This window comes from Columba livia, chromosome 1 (assembly GCF_036013475.1).
Source record: "Columba livia isolate bColLiv1 breed racing homer chromosome 1, bColLiv1.pat.W.v2, whole genome shotgun sequence".
NCBI lineage: Eukaryota > Metazoa > Chordata > Aves > Columbiformes > Columbidae > Columba > Columba livia.
The window spans coordinates 69,441,423-69,460,230 of NC_088602.1; the positions used below are offsets into that span (position 1 = coordinate 69,441,423).

Below are 18,808 nucleotides of genomic sequence, written 5' to 3' on the forward strand. Positions count from 1 at the left end.
ACAAGTATAGATATTTTGCATCTTCAGAATCTCTCATTAACAGTCTTAATCAATTAAAAGGTTAGCTCTGTAGCACTAAAGAGTGCGGTAAAAATACTTCCAATCATATGAAAATATGCTTGATGATATATTACCACATCCTAAAAAAAATATTGTTAGCTAAATAAATTAACTGATTCTGTGTTTGTGCTAGGACACGCAAGTTATAAAATGTGTTAGCTTACGAACTACCTTAATGTGTTTTTTTCATCAAAATAAGGTATGAGCTAATATATTTTTAGTTTATCTTTGATTTGGCCTGGAGTATGATAATAGTTAATGACTGTATTAGTTGACAAGTAGCAGCTTCTTAAGCATTAACTTTGTTACTTGGTTTGTAAATAGGCCCTTTATGAGACCTTGTTTTTCAAATAATAAGTTCAAATGATAAATTATTAAAAACAGGAAAACATTGTTCTGATTATGTAGTAATTGGCTCAGATGTTAAGCAGAACAATTTACTTGATGTATTGAAGTATTTTTTTCGCTGTTACACGTTCTGCATTGTTCGTATTAAGATTTTTTTTTTTGTTAGATAATAGCCTCCTCTGGTAGGTCAGCAATATAGATGTCCAGACTTCTGGAATACTTAAAACAAGTATTCCTAGTGCTTTAGCAGTGTACGTTTTTCAGTCTGTAATGATATTGCTCGTCTTTGTTGAATGTTTGCATGAGTTTAGAAACAGCAATGACAAAATCCAATTCCATGAGAGGTTTAAAACTAATTTTGGTGTGTTTCATGAAGAGTTAATGGTAGTTTTTAGTGCAGCTGAACCTTTTTTTTCTTTTGGAGCAGTCTTCTGATGGAACAAAAAGCAGTAAAGATCACTGTTCCAAATTCAGTGTTAACATAGTGAAAATAAGATGCAGTTCCCACAACATACATTAATCTTCTTGGGTTGGGGGAGCTTGTTAGGTGGAAGGTGTTAATTATGAGAAAATAAAATAGAAACTTTAAGTTGATGCATTGTTTAGGCTGTATGTCTACCGTTGGTGTTTACATTTCTCTGATACTTTTGTAAATGGAAATACCTTCTTGGTGAGCAGGAACAAGAATCTTTATAATTTAAGGTGGTAAAAACTTGATGATAGTCCTTGATGGGCTAGTGTGAGTAGTACCAAAGTGTATAAATTAGGGTTCAAGTTTTCTATTGGTGTATCTTCATACTAGGTAATGTGTCTGTTGCGAGTTCAGCCAAGCCACAGAGCTGTATAATGCACGTGGATATGGATTGCTTCTTTGTGTCTGTGGCTATCCGAAATAGACCAGATCTCAAAGGTTAGTATTTAATTCTACGTGTTACAGTTTACTCAGATAAACCTTTAAAAACGAAACCAAACTTGCACGCTTACAAAATTAATTTTGCATGTTAATCTTATTTTCTGGCATCTTTGATAGTCAGACCATGCAACTTTCATATTCCTGCTTAATTTCTCATAATCCAAAAGCAAGTGGAAGAGAGAACTGAAATTCTCCTTGCTATCTCCTTTCAGTATCTAAAGTAAGAAAAAATAAGGAAAATCTGAAGTAACTATTCTCTATAACTTTGTACATATCTTATTGAAACTTAAATCTACCATATTAGAAATTGGGCATCCAGTTCTAGTTGTACCAAAGGTGGGGTTTGGTCACTCTCTGTTAAGGAAAAAAAAAAAGTATACTAATAATTTTCGTAGAGTAATGTAAGGAGCTTTGTTTAGCTAGGAAAATTGAAAGGTCAAGGCTGAGAATTAATTGTCTCTTTGCCTGATTCATCTTTTTCAGGGGAAATTTGCTTCTCTTTCCCTTTTCTATCTAAGGTCTTAATACATGAAGTATTATTAGACCTGGAGGATGAACAATTCATTTGGCATTTAGAAGTCTGAGTTGTGTCATCATCCTTAGGGCATAGGAAGAGTTAGTGGATCTCCTTAGCAAGTTTTGGTGGTTTTTTTTTCAAGTGTACCATTCAGAAATGGTTGTTCTGTGCAAATACTGAACTTTGGTGATGCACAAGTCTGAAGACTTGGTGCAGAGTTGACCATCTGACACACATTTATTGTTGACCTTGGAAAAGAAGAGTAAGGTGTGCATATAGTTCATTTGCTCTCTTTCACGAAAAGGCAGAAGCAACTGTATTAAAAGATAGTCCTAGTATGTTTGGGTCTTCAAAACTTAATTTCCTTCCAAGTTCATATGCCATTAGTGGAATATAGGACTTCTCTGCAAATATTTTTTTCTGTCCATGGAAGTCTGCCAGAACTTTCAGTACATAAATTAGCTTCCTATAGAAAAATTACGGAGGTGTTGATATTACTAAAAAGTCAGAAGTTTACTAAAGATTTGATTTTGTGCAGTTAATTAAACAAGTGGAACTGAGTGTGTTGGTATGTGTATACTCTTCTAATTTGCTTAAGATATTAAACATTATGAAGTATTTAAAATCAGTACAGTGTTTGCTGTGTCTTAAACTAATGAATCATTAGGGCATTGGTGAAGGTTCACCGCTTCCATTTATACTTGTTATTAAAGACAAACTAATATGGCTGTATTTTCACTCTTTAAGAACTTTTCTCTTCTTTACTTGTGACTGCAATTAAGACAGCAAATTCATGGTAGCAATGCAAAGTCATTTTCATAGCTGTTTTTTCCTTTATTCATTAAGAGTGTAAGCTTGAAAGAAATTATAAAAAAATAAAGCAGACATCTTTATGATCATACCATAGCTGTGCTGTTGTTAAAATGTAAGCTATTGTAGATGTTGATGTATGCATTTCTTCTCCACAGGAAAACCAGTAGCTGTTACTAGCAACAGAGGTGCGGGAAAGGCACCACTGCGCCCTGGTGCAAACCCCCAGCTTGAACAGCAATATTACCAGAATAAGCTACTGAATGGCAAAGCAGGTACAGATGAGTCTGTTTGTCTGTATCTTTTTAACTTTTGTTGCTGAAGACTTTTTCCTTAAAGTTACTAATAAAGTGCACAGTTGATAATTTGGGGTTTTTTTCATGCACGGGATTTCAGAAAAGAAATATTTTTGGACGACATGGTGCTCTATGGCCTCAGTAACAACATGACACTGTGACCTCTTGTTAGTTAGCTTTGCCCAGTATGGATTAATTATTTTAAAGTAATTTTAGGTTTTACTCACCTTCATTGAGGTTGTATAAGATATAATGTAATTATTTAAAATAAGAAATAAATACTAATTGTCCAGGATCACTTTGTTCTGAGTAAGTCTATTGCAGTGAAGAAGGTACAAAATAAATTTTAAAAGGCTACTAAAATTTTTTAGTATAAAATTAGAAATGACAGCACATGGCCAATGAGAAACTGATTGTTTGAAGCTGGCTTTTGAATTGCATGTGTACAACGAGTTAATTTAAGTGGTCCTTAGAGTTCCTGTGTTCTGTCTCTCCAGTAGTTTGTTTCCTCAAAACCAGGACTTCTATCATAGTTTGAGAATTCCTTACTCACCTGCCTAATTTAGAAGTTTTTTACTTTCTGTGTCCTCAAGTAGTAATATACTAATGTAAACAAAACATACTGTTATTGACAAGTTTCATTATTATTATACTGCCTGAACTGCATTTAGTATGAGATGGTATAGTGCTGAACGTTGGTTAACTTGTTTGTTGTTGTTTGTTTGTTTGGGTTTTTTCTCTCTCCAACAGTCTGCTTAATCAGCTTGAAACTTAGTTTTTACCATAAGGTTGGTTAAATGTGCATATACAAGGGGCAACTGCTATTTAATTTCAGTTTAGATTTGGAAGCTAAGTTTCTTCTTTGTCCCTTGTATGTGCACTTTTTACCAACCTTGTTGTAGCCAACACTGTTGTTAAAAAGTTTGCACCTCAGTGAGTTATTTTGTTGGTACAAGAGGTGGAAAAAGACAGGTTGTTCTTCCATGCTTGTTACTGAAATGTTAGTACTTAAAAAAATCTGCCAATTTTCAAAGATATTTGAAAACAAGGTATTACAGGAAGTTATGCCATTTTGTCTTTTTGCTGCAGATTAAGAACACTTCAAAACTGAGGTAGAACATATGTTTGTGGAACCCACTGGCCTTTAACTTTTTAAGGACTCTTCAGGATGCTCCAGACTTAGCTTCTGCTTTGTTGTTTGCAATGCCATACATAAGTGCATTACAAAGATAGCTGTGGTTTTATGGAGTTGGATTTTCTGTAGTATAGCTTGTGTATGAGCTATTTGTTGGGAGTTCAGTTTTATACAGTGACTTTGTAACTTGTGTTAGGACCTTAGACAAGGGTGTGACTTCATACAATCAAGTGATGTTTAGAGAGTGAGGTAGTTAAATTACAGAAGTTTATCTGAGATCTAGTATGTTCTTTGTGACTCACAAATTCAGTAGTGTCTCTTTACTATATTTATTGCTTAAGGGTACAGCAGATTTCAGCCTCGTTGTATAATAAACTTCTTACTGCAGCAGCTTTTTCTGGATACCCACACATTCATTGCTGTAATAAACTTCAGCATCCAGTCTCACTGGTTTGCACACAGGCCAGCAGCTAGCTCTTTCTTTCTTGATACTTAGTCTGATTGTGCAACCTATTGTTTTAGTGAAAGGATTTTTTCCTAACACTCTTTTTACACTCTCTACCTCATTAGCTGCAGTTCTTAATATTTTTTGTCTCCTTATAATTTTTTTTCTCCATGTACAACGTTTTTATCAACAAAAAATACAACCTATTGTTTCTGCTTGCACTCTCATAAGTACATGGCTTGTCTTCCTTTTGGGAAAAAGGAATTACAGTTAGCCGTGGTCTTAGATGAAAAGATGGAATTGCAGGCTAGGCTTTTCTAACATCACAGTATTTTAGAAAGTGTATGTGAAACACTTCACAGCATGTGTTTAACTGTGCCGTGCTAGAGTTAAATGTGGTCCAGTAGGCACATGTATCACATGGAAAAGTACTTTTTCTAAAATATCAAATATACATTATCACATAAACAGAATGCTAAATTATGCTGTTACACGCAATTTTGTTTGGGGACATGTTATATATATGGAATTAAAAGGTAGTTGGGACCAACTTTGAACAGAACATTCATGCTTCAACGTGGAACCCACTTCATTTTTTGATGCTTCATGCTTTCCAGGCTGTTCTCTGATTTTGCCTTCTCTAGGTCTTGCTTATTAGAAAAAATGTTCCAAATTACAGCAAACAAACAAAAAACCCCAAACCCTTGTGAATCACTTTTGACCAAATACTGAATTCTGCTGCTTCAGCTACTTCTTTTTTTTTTTTTTCCCAGATTACTTCTTTAGCGATTCTAGTTCCTGCTTTTGATCTGCATTGCTAGACAAATATCTAGTGTCAATAGAATCTTGAATCTTTTATGAAATACTTTTTCTTGTTTGAACTCATCCAAAAATGTTTAACTTTCAAATTTAAAAACTTGCTATCATTCTCACCCTAAATCTCCAAATTGGAGATAGCCTTTCTGGGTAGTAGAAGTTATTTCTCTACTTTTTTGTCATCTTTAACATTCATGTTCTAATAGAGGATTAACATATGTTAATCAGGATTCATAGTTTGGGGTCTCTTTTCCATGGCCAGGATGCCCAAGATGTGAATGTTTTCTAGGCTTCCTTTCCCTCAACCCTAGTATCTCCCTTTTTTTTTTTTTTTTTTTTTTTTTCATTCTAAAGAGCAGCAGATTTTAACCATCATATTAGTCACAGATTTATTCTCAGCGATTTCTTTTTCACAGACTTGGGTCCTGGCCTCTGATTTCTCCATCCGTTGCTCCACATTCACCATGTGCCTGTCTAGTTTCCCAGCTTTTGATGAGAGGTTCTCTACCTTGCCTTCCATTGAGGACAATGTGTTCTGCATTGCCCTGAATTTCACATGAAGTGACTCCATCAGCTCATGGGGGGATCTGCTCTGCTGCGATGTGGAAAAAGTCGACGAGTCAAATGAAGATAGACAAGATGACAGCATCATCTCAGGCCAGGGCACAGGAAGGCATGGACTAAATAAATTGTTCCTGTCATTCTTATCTTTATTTGGGGCATAATTTTGCTCTGATTTTCAGTTGCAGACATGTTAGGTAACATACTGAGCTCATCATACATAAAATATTTAAAATATAAAAAGGTGCAAAAATTTAGCAGAAATTCTGAATAAAAGCAGTTTTTCATATGAGTCAGGCTCTACCCCTGCTGTCTCCATTCACTCATTACAACACTTTCTCTGGTCTATAACTACTCATATGTGCACGTAGCACCGTGTTTCCTTTCAGTCAAATTGTCAGCGTGGAAGTTGTTAGTACCATGAAATATAATCAGGCATTGTGGCACTCTGAAGAAAGCTCTTGTTTATTATATTACAAAGGTGTCTGGTATTAAATTGACTACAGTAATGAAAAAGAACTGTAACATACGTATTGGATTTCATTTTCAGTAAAGAGCTTTTTGTCTGTATGATACCTTGTTGGTTTGATTCTGATAGGGAGTTTTGGAGGGCATAATAGTTTTTGCATCTGGCCTTTTTTTCAGGCTAATCTATATTTAGAGTACAGGCATGTGTATTTCAAGGTTTACATACTGTGAAAACCCAGATAGAAAGGAACAGAAAATGCTCTACTCGATTCCATTATTCAGTGTCATGAAATTCTGTAATGTCACCTAGAATGCAGTAGGCCTGGAGGACTCTTTAAAACTAATCTAAGAGGATGCAGTAAAGTTTATGGAATTGGGGAAGGTCTGTCTCATTTTAAGTCTGGAGTTGCACTATTTATAATTGTATCATTTTGATCCAAGATAAATCTATGGTGATATTTGAAAGAAGTTGACATATCCTAATAAGAGAATTATTAGGAAGTAACAACAGAAGTTTTGTCAATTAATATCCCTGCAAGAGTGTTAAAGGAAATACAAGTTTCTAGTTAGTGTTTTTTAATTTGAGCTAATTAGCATTCTGGTTATTTCACTTCTTAAAAATCACTTTGTGTGGAATCTAGATTATTAGAAAAATAATTTTAAGTAAGAGGCTGTAAGTATGACAAAAAGTGGGTTTATTTTCTGAATTTAATTTCTGTGTTCTGGTGGTACTTGTGCCTTTTGTAAAAAGGAACGTAGCTACGTGTCTTCTCATTCAGCCAAGCAGTTGGTAAATTTTTGAGTGTCTAGTATGCGTTTACAGGATATGGTTGTAGCAGTTATCGTCAAGTATTCAATCATTTTTATTGTCATTAAGGCTGAGATGAGCCTTATTTTATAGCATGGTGTATGTAGTGACCAACAAGTTGCTGTGTAGTAATTTTGGGGGAAACAGAAACAGAATTTTCTATAGCTTAATATTCTTAGTAATATGTACAGACCTATCTGCAGAGAGAGATTAATGTGTGGGCGTGTTCTGTTTTTTGTTTTTCTGGACCATGGTATGAACCCCTATAGGGTTAAGAACCTCTTCATCAACAGGTAGCATTATAGAAGTTGTATAAATAAAATTAATAATTTTATTCGCATTCATTCTGTTGACCTCTTAAGAAAAATAACATAAAAACAAATACAAATATTATTTTCCAAGCAGAAAGTAGAGTACCTGATAAGCTGGACTCATCAGTATGGGAACATCCTGATTCCACACATGTGAATGGAGCTGACTTCAATCTCACTGTTCTGTCCATGGCTGAAATAGCTTCTTGTAGTTACGAAGCCAGGTAGGTAAAAGTTACCTAGCAGGTTGCTTGAAAATCTTATGCAGATAGGTATAAAATGCCTAGAAATAGCAATTTTTACATCAGTTTATTTACATTTATCTAGAGAGGATTTTTTGGTTTTTTTTCAGAAGTTGTAGTTATATGAGTTGTTAGAATTTACCACAAGGGCCTTCTTATGGATGCTGTTGCTTTTTGAACACTGCGTAATAGCTCCCAACTTAACCTACATGTTACTTGAAACAAAGCCTATCAAGGAAAACATTATACAATTCACTGTGATATTGTTGATTTCATAATGTAATCTTCACTTCTTTGTATCAAAATTGAATTCTTTCATGGAATTAAGAACACTTTGTTACTGAAAGTTTTACTTACACTCAGTAAGTGTGATTATTAAACTTAAAAGCATTTCTCCCACAGATTATGTTGAATATCCCTAATAACGTAGCTGAACAAGTTGTTTCATATTGTCAACATTTATATCAATATAAGCATAGTGTTGGAAATACGATTTTTCTTCCATAATGGAAATAATACTCCAGAAATTATTCCTTTATTGGAACCTTTCTCTAGCATGCTAGTGTGGACAGTCTTGTATTTTTATCTCAAAAAGTTAGAGTTTACTTATTACTGGAGCATAATTTTGTAATCTTGGACAGTGGAATATAAGATACGGTTACCTTAGTCAACATAGTATGTGCATGGTTTTAATTTAAAACCAGAAGATAGCAAGTAGTGCTTTCTGGAGACTTTTATTTGTGAAAAAGTTGGTACTGTGTTTATTTAGGTTTTTTTTTTATTATTTAATTTTAGACAAGTCGGCATAAAAAATGGAATGTTTTTTGGCCAAGCAAAAAAGTTGTGTCCAAATCTTCAAGCAGTTTCTTACGATTTTGACGCGTACAAAGAAGTTGCACGGACAGTATATGAAATATTAGCAAGGTAATATGCTGTTTGCTTACCTGATCTTTTATGGTAAGGTTATCAAGCGTATTTTATGTGCCACTGGTGAATGCCATTATTCACTCTAGTATTTTCATCTCTCTGTTACTCTTCAGCCTCAATAAAGCCATTCCTATTTGAGATCTTCCTTTTGTAGTATTTTTGTTATTTTGAGCACTGTGCTGCTTCTGAGCTTTCTTTTGTCATTAAGCCAAATCCTGTAAACAGCATCTGACTTCAAAAGGAGTAATCGTTAAACTTTTTACTGATTACACTATGAGAAGCAGATCCCTGCTTAATAGTGAGATTCTTCCAAGAGGTTTTTTTTTAGTAACTTAAGAGTGGATTGTTGGAGTAACATCTATTAGAAACTACTTTCTGGTTTAAAATGCACACGAACAAACCTGGAAATTTGTTATTGTTAGTGAAAAATAAAAATTCAACTCCTCCTCCAGCTGTTCTTTTAAAACCATGATGCATGTTGAAATTAGTCCTACATTAGTAATGTTACTGTAATTTGCTGATTTAGCATTTTTAATATGTAAGTGATGTGTGATACAAAATAAGCGGGGAAATGCCACCACAAAAGGAAGACTTTATTTGCTACATATTTGTTTTAACAGATCGTGAGCTGTTGCTGGTGTTTCACCTCCTTTACTTTGTGTTGATAGCTATACTCATAACATCGAAGCAGTCAGTTGTGATGAAGCACTAGTAGATATCACTGAAATCCTTACAGAGACCAGATTGACTCCCGATGAACTTGCAAATGCTATCCGCACTGAAATCAAAGCCCAAACTAAATGCACTGCTTCTGTTGGGATGGGTAAGTACCTTATTTCATTTCTGTTTACAAGCAGTGCCTGCTATTGTTAGGTGTACCAAAGCTATGGTAAGATTGCTAAAACACTAAGTGTTTTTGTCATATGAAATATATTGCCATTTACATTAAATTAGTGTAACTAAAAATACAAGAAAGTCTTCATCAGTAGAAAGTTTTAAGCGAAAATTAATAAAATTGCTATCACTTCTCCTTTGTTATCAGAACAGTATGCTAAAATTCCATCTGTATGATATTCTTACATTCATTTTTATTAAATGCTACTGTATTTTTCCAGTAAATAGAAAAATAAGCACAGATTCTGTTCCTTATCAGAGATAGCTGTAAGAGTTTATGGGGTGGCATGATTCAGTGTAATTATTAGAAGGTATTGAATCCAAAGATTTGTGTGATTTACAGTGGATATTGTATATGAAATCACATATCTGAAAATATTTCCTTGATTTATTTTCACTTGGCCCCTTCCTTTCTTTTTTTTGTCCCTAATTAATACTGGAGTCACGTGTCCATAAATAAATGTACTGAGTTTATATAAGTGTATGAAATCCACTTGTGAGACAAGCTGAAGTTCATTACTCTAGGCAGAATTCTTCCTTTATTTTTTATGATGTCTTAGTACAGAGACTATAATTCCCTAGATTCCTGTTTCTGTCTTGTTTTGACTTGAAACACATTTGTAATCTCTTTTATATGCCTATTTAGTGTGTTTGTTTTTTCTAAAGAGCAGAATTAGTTTTTAAGGCATTATTTTCTCATCTGGTATCATAGTTCTTTTATTGATTGAAAGAGACAAGTATCTGTGAGCAATTTTTTTTTTTCCTAATAATTGATGTGAGATACTGGAAAATAATTTTGGCATCCTTTCTAGAAATTCATATGGTAGGTACATGACAGGGACTTTGTCTCTTCACTTGTAATTCATTGTTAAGTAAATAGATCAGAGGAAACAACTGTACTTGTACTATTACATGAATGTAGAGACCTTATTTCAAAAATGTGGTCTGCCAAAAACATACATCTTGTGTGATTTATGTGTTACCCAATGGGAAAGTTGTAGCAATATATTAATAATAAAATGTAAATTTGAATAGATACTGTAAAAGCTATTGAGATCTCCTCTAAACACTGCTGTCTGATTACAGTTAAATAGGGACATGCTTATGCCAGTTGAACAAATCTAATTTTTACCATAGAGATTTTAGTGACTAAACTAAAATGATTTAAACAATGCTAGTGAAAGATTAAACACCCATCTGTAAACATCCCGTGTCATGGTTTCTCATTTGTTAAGTGAGGCATTAATTTTTTTCTACTTTACTTCAGTGTTGTGGGAATAATATGTTGCAGAAGGTAAATCACTGAGATTTCATGGTATTAGAGGCTATGTTAGTATGTTTGATAGATAAGAAGATCAAAACTCTTCAGTACTCTGTAGACAAAAACATGGATCCCTGAAGTTAAATAAGAAATTGAATGAAGAATCTTTCATTAATTGTTTCATCAGTTTAACCTCTCAGGAGAAACAGTACACATAAAATTCTGTTACTGTTCTTATTGACTTAAAATTTTAAAATAGACAAAAGGAGTGTAGGTAGGAGGAGAACACATAGTGCTGTGAGTTGTGAATTCCCTGACCTTTTGTTAATTTGCTTTATCTTAGGACAGGGTGTTTGAGTGGCAATAATGAATCTGTTTGGGTATCGTTTCAGAGGTCTTAGTGGATGGGCATGAATAAACCTATAAACAATAAAGAAAAAATGCTGAAATAGGTCTTGTTCCCTCTTGTTCCCAGCACGCTTTGAGTGCATGTAATAACTTAATAAAGTAATTGAATTTTTTTAGTGAATACTCAGGCCCAAGTATTAGCTTAATTCCAGTATTTCACATATAATGCACTTGATAGAATTGTAACCCTAAGTATTACTTACATTGACCGCCATGGATTTGTTGAAGTTCTGTAGTGTTAAACTCCTACACTTCTAAATTTTTTAGCCATTTGAGCTTAACTGTTTATCTGCTCCTCTACATGTGTAGAACATAACCAGACAGCGTTCTTAGTTAAGTGTCCTGCACTTCGTTTTTTTTGTTTGGTTGGTTTTAACTTTGCAGTTGTAGTTACCATGACAGTTACACTGCTGTAATCACAAATACTGCTACTTGCTAATTTAGAAGTAGATAGTGCAAGTATATATTAATATATTTCATTAAATTATTTGAAAAAGGTAAAGAATTTGACTGTGCTTTCTGCGTTTTTCCATGACTGTTGGAACTGCGGCATTCTACTTGAGAAGAAAAAGGTTACCACACACATATTATAAACTGTTTTACAGGTTCCAATATTCTGCTGGCCAGAATGGCAACTCGTAAAGCAAAACCAGATGGGCAGTATCACTTAAAACCTGAAGAAGTGGATGATTTTATCAGAGGGCAACTTGTTACCAGTCTTCCAGGTACTCTTTTGTTTTACAGGACGTTTTGCCTTCTGATATTAAAACACTTTCAGCTATAAATCTGTGTTCTGGATCAAGCCAGATTATATGCTATTCCATGGTTATGACCTGAAAAAATATGTACTGATTTCTGCAAATTTCTGTAAACAATTTCTGTGACCTTTTCATATCTTTGAGCAGCATCTTTTTTTAGTAAAGATTTTGCAGATCCACACAACATGACCTACAGCTCAGAGTTTAGTATGTTATGCAACCTTCTATTCTTTAATAAAATTAGTTAGATGAGTCATTTCAAGTGAGCGCTAGCTTGCTGTATCATAATGAGTGTAATAAAAGGAGTAACACCAGGTACTTATTACTGAGGCAGGGTTTCCTTAGAACTGAGAACTAGTCCAAGAGAGCATTTTTTCTAAAAAGCGGTGTATCAAGTCAGGAGTTGAAAAAATAGCACAGATGCCATAATAAAACAGTATATGAAGAGGAAAAAGGGAGAGAAAGGAGAGAGGAGTTTGTTTAATCTCTTCTGTATCTAAGAAACTCTGAGAGGTTTTGAAGAAAATAAGGACAGAAGGAAAATTAAGGAATAAAATTTCACAGAGGAGAATGTTACTGAACTAAAGTGTTTCTGCTTGCACCATGAGCTGCAAACTGACAGAATGTGTTGATTCCTAAAGAACAACAGGTTTGTCAAATTCCAACTGTTTTTTGCCTAGTTGTCTGAGGAAGTGATTGTGACATTGATTATGATTTATAATTTGCAAGTATGACAGTACTAATCATTTTACAAACTATTTGGCCGTTTCAGCCAAATCTTACTGAGAGATAGAAGTTGTAATAACATGATGTTTCCACAAGTTCTGTGAAAAATGACAGCTAGACAGAGGAGAGTGATCCAAATGAGCGCATCCTTTAACGGACAAGCAGGCAAAATTCAACTATTGTACATTTTGTCAGTAGTTTGCAGTGATACGTGCAGCCAGAGTACCTGTTTTCTATCTTGCGTTCCTTAGTCAGACAGAAGAAAGGAGGGTATTTCAGGAAGGAAGAACTTGATCAAATGGGTGAAATGCCTGTGGACATAGAGAAGACCCGGGAGAAGGCTAGAGGGGAGGCAAGAAACATTTGTGGCCCACAGGTTTTAGAGAGATTCTTCAAGGCAGAGCAGAATTCACAGAGAGATGACAGGGCAGTTACTGTGATGGACAGTAAGGAGATATGGAATACACTTGTATGAAAACAGGCTTTATTATATTTTTTTACAGTTTCAGGAAAATATTTTAAAGAATTGTAAGCCGAAGTGTTTTCTGGCATGTAACTCTGTATTGTTTTGTTCTTCAATATGTTAGTCATATAATGTGACACAGACATGGTGCAAAAAGTGCGGGGTAAGCACTCATTTTTGCTTTGTATGTTAGTGATCAGCTGAACTCAGCCTCAATGTGTACACCCATATTTAGTGTCAGATGTTCAAAACAGTATGTTTCTCTGTTTCAGAGGAAAAAAAAAATAAAAGGGAAACAAAAAGTAGACAGCAATAGACACTGAAATGGAAAAGTGGTAGGAATAGCGTACATAGAGAGGTGCAGGTTTACCAGAAATTCTCTTTATGTATCCTGTTCCATGACCAAACATCATTTACAGCACAGCACCATTTCTATTTGGCATAACTTATCGAAGACATTTTTCCTCCAGAAAACTATTAATATAGTACTATGCTTTGACTTGATTATATTAAAATTTTCAGATTTCACTTGCATGTTCATAGTAAAAACTTTTTAGTGTTTGTGTCAATAATACCACCCAGACAAAGAAACAGATTATGAAAGATTACCTGAGATTTCTATCTTTCACTGTCTTTGGTAAATTCATAAGACTAATATTTTTCGGAAGTAAGAGGCCAGCTTTCCAAAACCCAGAAATATACTTAAGTTTATCACGCTTACATATGTGCTGTTGCCATGGATACCTACAATTGCCAGTGCTTGATAATTCAAAGCACAAGTGATACTGGTATGCTATCACTTCTGTTTGAAATACTATTCTTCTACCTAGGAAGCAGTAGAACAGTAGTCAAAATATTTGTTGGTTTCTTTTTCATTAAATCATTTGTATATGATGGTAAAATATATTACATGTTGTACACTCTTTTTGGACTAAGTGTTGCGGTGTTCAGAGCTATATTCTCTGTAGCAGGCAGTACCTTACAAGAAGATTTGCAAGCACAGAAATAAAGAAACACGCTGCAGTATGACATCTTAAACTAAATATGTAATATAGATTAAAGAAATACAGGTGAAGACATCAAAACTTTCCATTTGAAACATGTTTCTCTAAGTGGAATTTCTTTTTTATGGTGTATATCTATTAATTTGATATGACCCACTACAGGTTTAAAAAGAAGTTTTATTTGTTCAAAACCTGACTGGCTCTGAATTGTGTAGATTTAATGGAACTAATTGCTTTGTTGTTAGGAGTTGGCAGGACAATGGAATCTAAACTGGCTTCTTTGGGAATTAAAACCTGTGGAGATCTACAGTGTGCTTCAATGTCAAAACTGCAAAAAGAATTTGGTCCAAAAACAGGACAAATGCTCTACAGGTTTTGTCGTGGTTTGGATGATCGACCTGTTCGTACAGAAAAAGAAAGGAAATCTGTTTCAGCAGAAATCAACTATGGAATAAGGTTTACACAGGTAAATTCAAACTTATTTTCTTTTCTGCAGTGACTTCTTTCAACTGTAGAAGAATCTTCTCATATTCTGATTATTTTCACTTACACTTTGATCTGTTAGAGCACCATCTTAGCCACCAAATAGAATGAGGAAAATGAAGAAGTAGGAGACCAAACGATAAAATGGGAGGAGAGACTGCAAAAGTATTGGACTGAAAAGAAGCTTGCACAAAATTAGCTGACTATTCTGCATTCGTTATACAAGTCTGGTACAGAAAAAGAGAACTGCAGTAGGTTTGTCAGCACCTAGCATTCTCTTTCGTATAAATGCTGATTATTTATAGATGCCAGTGCCTGAAGTCATCACCAGCTGCTCCAGTACAATATTTTTATTAGATTTTTTACAAATATGGGGGGGGGGGGGTGGAGGGAAGTGTTGTTGACGAAATTGTATTAAAAATAACTCAGCTCTCTGAGAACTTAAGTATTTACAGAAATTATAGAAAAATCACATTGAGAGAGACCTAGGATGTTGTGTAGTCCAGCCTTTTACTCAAAGCAGGGGAAGCTATGAGATCAGACCAGTTGCTCAGGACTTTATCCAGTCTGGTGTTAGAAACTTCCAAGAATCAAGACTGCACAACTTCTCTGAGCAACTTGATCTACTGCTTGACTTTGCTCATGCTGACGAAGATTTTTCTAATAAGCCCTACGCTCTTCATGTTCTAAGTGTGTGCTTAAAGTTAAACTTGCAGTTCTGTGTTGGGGTTTCTAAATACATTTTTCCTACTTATTTCAGCATTAGGATAGGAATCTACCATCTCACCTAACTTGAGACACCTACAGTGTAGACAAAACACTTGAAGTTAAAAAAGACAATTGTCTGTGAGTCAGCTTGCTCTTTTCAGTTTACAAAATCTGGATTGCATAAACCCTTAATGATATACCATCAATATTTGAAAACTAGTAATTATCTAAACATTGAATTTTTTCCCCCTTCAGCCTAAGGAAGCAGAAGCTTTTCTTCTGAGCCTTTCAGAAGAAATCCAACGTAGACTTGAAGCTGCTGGTATGAAGGGTAAACGATTGACCCTTAAAATTATGGTCAGAAAGGCTGGGGCACCAGTGGAGCCTGCAAAATACGGGGGTCATGGAATCTGTGATAATATTGCCAGGTAACTATGCATGGAAAAAGAATGGTTAGTAGTAGGCATGAGCACACTTCTGCAGGATATTGGGCACCAAAACTTACAGGAAGACAGGACAGAAATTTTAAAGTGCTTGGTACTACTTTGTCTACATACCAAACCTGCACCAACATCAGAAGTGGAATGTTATTGTCTGAAGTCCTCTGTGTTTGGGATGTATATATGTGGTCTGTTGGCCATCAACATGGAATGTAACCCCCCAAAGACAACATGCATGGCATATTGGGAGGAGAAGGAAGGAAGAGACTAAGGTGTCCAAATCAGAAAGAGAACAATGTTAACAGTCTTATTTTGCCTTTGAGTTTCTTCAAAGAGAAAAATGGGGAAAACGAAAAATATATGAAACGTTGAAAAGTTTGGGGGCATAGAAGAAACAATTTGTGGTTTTCAGAGAAAGCAGGAATGGGAAAGAAGGAATCTGACTCCACAAGTGCATTCTTTGTGGTTTGAAATTGCTTTCTTGAAAGAATGTACTCTTGCATGTCTATGGATGCTACTTAAAAATTTAAGTGATTCAGTGAAATATTTGCAATAATTATTGTGACTTATCCATTATCCTTGGTAGGGTTGTACATTTTTTTCCTCTTCTTTTTGACTTTAATAATATGTAGTTTAAGGTGGCTCTTACTTTGATAATAGTCTGATGAAATACTAGCTAATAAAGGTATTTGATCTTTTAAAGGATTGGTCTTCAAACAATAATACATTTGTGCATATATGTTGTTTGTGTACATTTATTCAGCTTGCTTAATATTGGAGCTGTTTTTCCTTTTGCAGTCCATGTAGAAGATGTATTTACATTCTGCACTATGACACACATGCAGCAGTGTTTTTTCTTTCTTTCAGTGACTAGCTGAGTTGAAATGTTCTGCTGCTGCAACCTATTTCATGTCCCTGAGCTGTGTAGTGCTGTGTACTTTCTTGAGGGACTTTCTGCTATTCCTTGATAGGTTGTTGGTCACATGCTTTTTGTGACAGCTGGAGTCTTCAAAGAAAATCACCTTTGTACTTGTCAAGAAAGCTGCCTGATCATTACTGTTCTCCTTCAAGTCTACAGAGCACATGGGGACTATGGCAGTAGTTGCAGAATTACTTGCTGCAGAAGACTGAGGGGCCACTTGGGATTCTGAAGATTGGGGCTGGCATCTGACACCTTGAACTGCAGCTGTCTGTCTTAGTTCAGACAAGTTTCTTTGTATCGAGTCTGTCTTTCCTGTTGTTTCACCAATAAGTCTGCACAGCAATTTTTAGTCCTAGAAGAGAAAAGGCAATGAAGATCCAAAGTGGAGCTAAGAAAGTTGAATCTCAGAATCTTAAAGTCAGAGACTGTGCCCCATAATTCAGCTATTCAAGAAGGCAACTTGTTCACGTCTCTTGACCTTCACAGTTACATTTTTTAATATAGTTGTAAGTTCTCATCAGAGGTGCCTTTGTTTTCTTGTAGATCATTGTCAACATATTAAAGTCTTTCTACTTGGTCTCACTGTGGCACTTACTGAGATTGCTACCTGTGGTGGCTGCCAATCCCTACTGAAATGGGATAACCCAGTTACTCTGCCTGCGTAGTCACTTGATAGGTAGTTGTTGAAAGAGTGGGACTTTCAGTTTTTACAAGCAATCCTGAATTAGTTCAACCCATTATTTATTTATGATTCTTCTTTGTTTTCTATTCTACTGGATGATGATGACTAAAGATTTTTTTAATCTCAAATTTGTTTATATGCTTGCATACTGAAAACACAAGAACAAAATCCAGGCATAGAGCATCAGGTTATATATTGTTTTATACCAGGTTGTCTCAGAACCTTCTAAATGCATGTTTGTTCTTCTGGCAGACACTTGTATCAAAGCAATTGTTCCTTAGGTAAAGGGCTTTTGTGTGAGTGTGCATTTGGCATCTTCAAAGATAGGTCTTTCCTACTTTTCCTTCCATCTCAGGTTGTTGTAACAGATGAATCCTGCCCAAACTGAAGGATCATTTGCTCAGGGTTGCTGATAACAGAAGAGGTGGGGGTGTTCTTTCAGTGAATTATTGCTCAACAGTATGACATGTATGCATAGGGTCTGTCTCACGTTTGTGAGTTTATGACAGACAATTCAGCTGTATTTAGGAACTGAAACTACACAATTCACCTTTCAGTATCAGAAACTCATAACCTTTTGAGATTGGTATGTCAAGAAGAAAATCCATCAGCCTGTACTTTTGTCATCTGGCTACCCTGAATTGTTTGAGCTCTTAACAGTCTGAGAACGTATTTTTAGGATTGAGGGTGTGTTTAGTAGAGCTTTATTCCTCCTTTATTGGCAGCTATTGCCAGACTGCTTTCTCATGAACAGGTCAGTGCCTTGGACCTAACTTCTGTGGTCAGGCATGCTAATGCACATGTGCGATGAAATTCTCCCAGTTCATAAAGACTTCATTAATGTAAGATAAGGGGGCACCCAAGGATGCTATTGTTCACACATTGCTGAAGCAGTTCTGAGGCCAGGATCTCATTTGGTGATGCCTCCAGTCAATCCAAATTATGCTATTTGATGATATAGGTGCTGGGTTACTGTCTTCGTTAGAGTATTTCTGTTCAGTCCAGTGAAAGGCTTTTTAGCAGCAGCAGGGTAAACTCTGGAAGTTGCAAATGAATTAGAATCTCAGGCTGGTGTTCCCTCAGGGGTGCTTTCCCTGTGTATAGCCTAATTCCAACAGTTTGAGATTATTTACTGGAGCTAAAGGTGACCAGTTGCTCTCTTCAATTTAAAATTTTCTCTGTAGCTATAGCTCATGACCCATTTCTTGCCCCCTCACCTCACAGGTGAATGAGATGCTGTGGTTTCTCATCCTACAGGTCAAGCAAGATTCCCTAGAAAGACAATCCTAGTCCTACAAAGGATTCAGACTCACAAACATGCTTAAAATCAAATGAACTTCTGAGACGTTCATGGTATTTTTACTGCATCATTCATATCAAGTCTTGATAGTACAGCAGAGGC

General features: G+C 35.3%; 1 protein-coding gene across 6 annotated transcripts in view; it reads left to right on the forward strand.

The window, feature by feature from the left end:
- REV1 (REV1 DNA directed polymerase) overlaps positions 1-18,808 on the forward strand; it is a 62,101-nt gene that overhangs the window by 26,693 nt on the left and 16,600 nt on the right. For 2 of the 6 annotated variants that reach the window (XM_065049835.1, XM_065049839.1), the window contains 8 exons: positions 1,211-1,318; positions 2,807-2,923; positions 7,580-7,712; positions 8,526-8,654; positions 9,326-9,480; positions 11,826-11,945; positions 14,417-14,637; positions 15,618-15,790. In XM_065049835.1, coding sequence (XP_064905907.1) covers positions 1,211-1,318; positions 2,807-2,923; positions 7,580-7,712; positions 8,526-8,654; positions 9,326-9,480; positions 11,826-11,945; positions 14,417-14,637; positions 15,618-15,790 — 1,156 coding nt within the window. Of the gene's footprint in view, positions 1-1,210; positions 1,319-2,806; positions 2,924-5,756; positions 6,014-7,579; positions 7,713-8,525; positions 8,655-9,325; positions 9,481-11,825; positions 11,946-14,416; positions 14,638-15,617; positions 15,791-18,808 lie in introns of those variants that run through there. The other 4 variants (XM_065049836.1, XM_021290582.2, XM_065049837.1 and 1 more) reach the window with 4 other exon arrangements.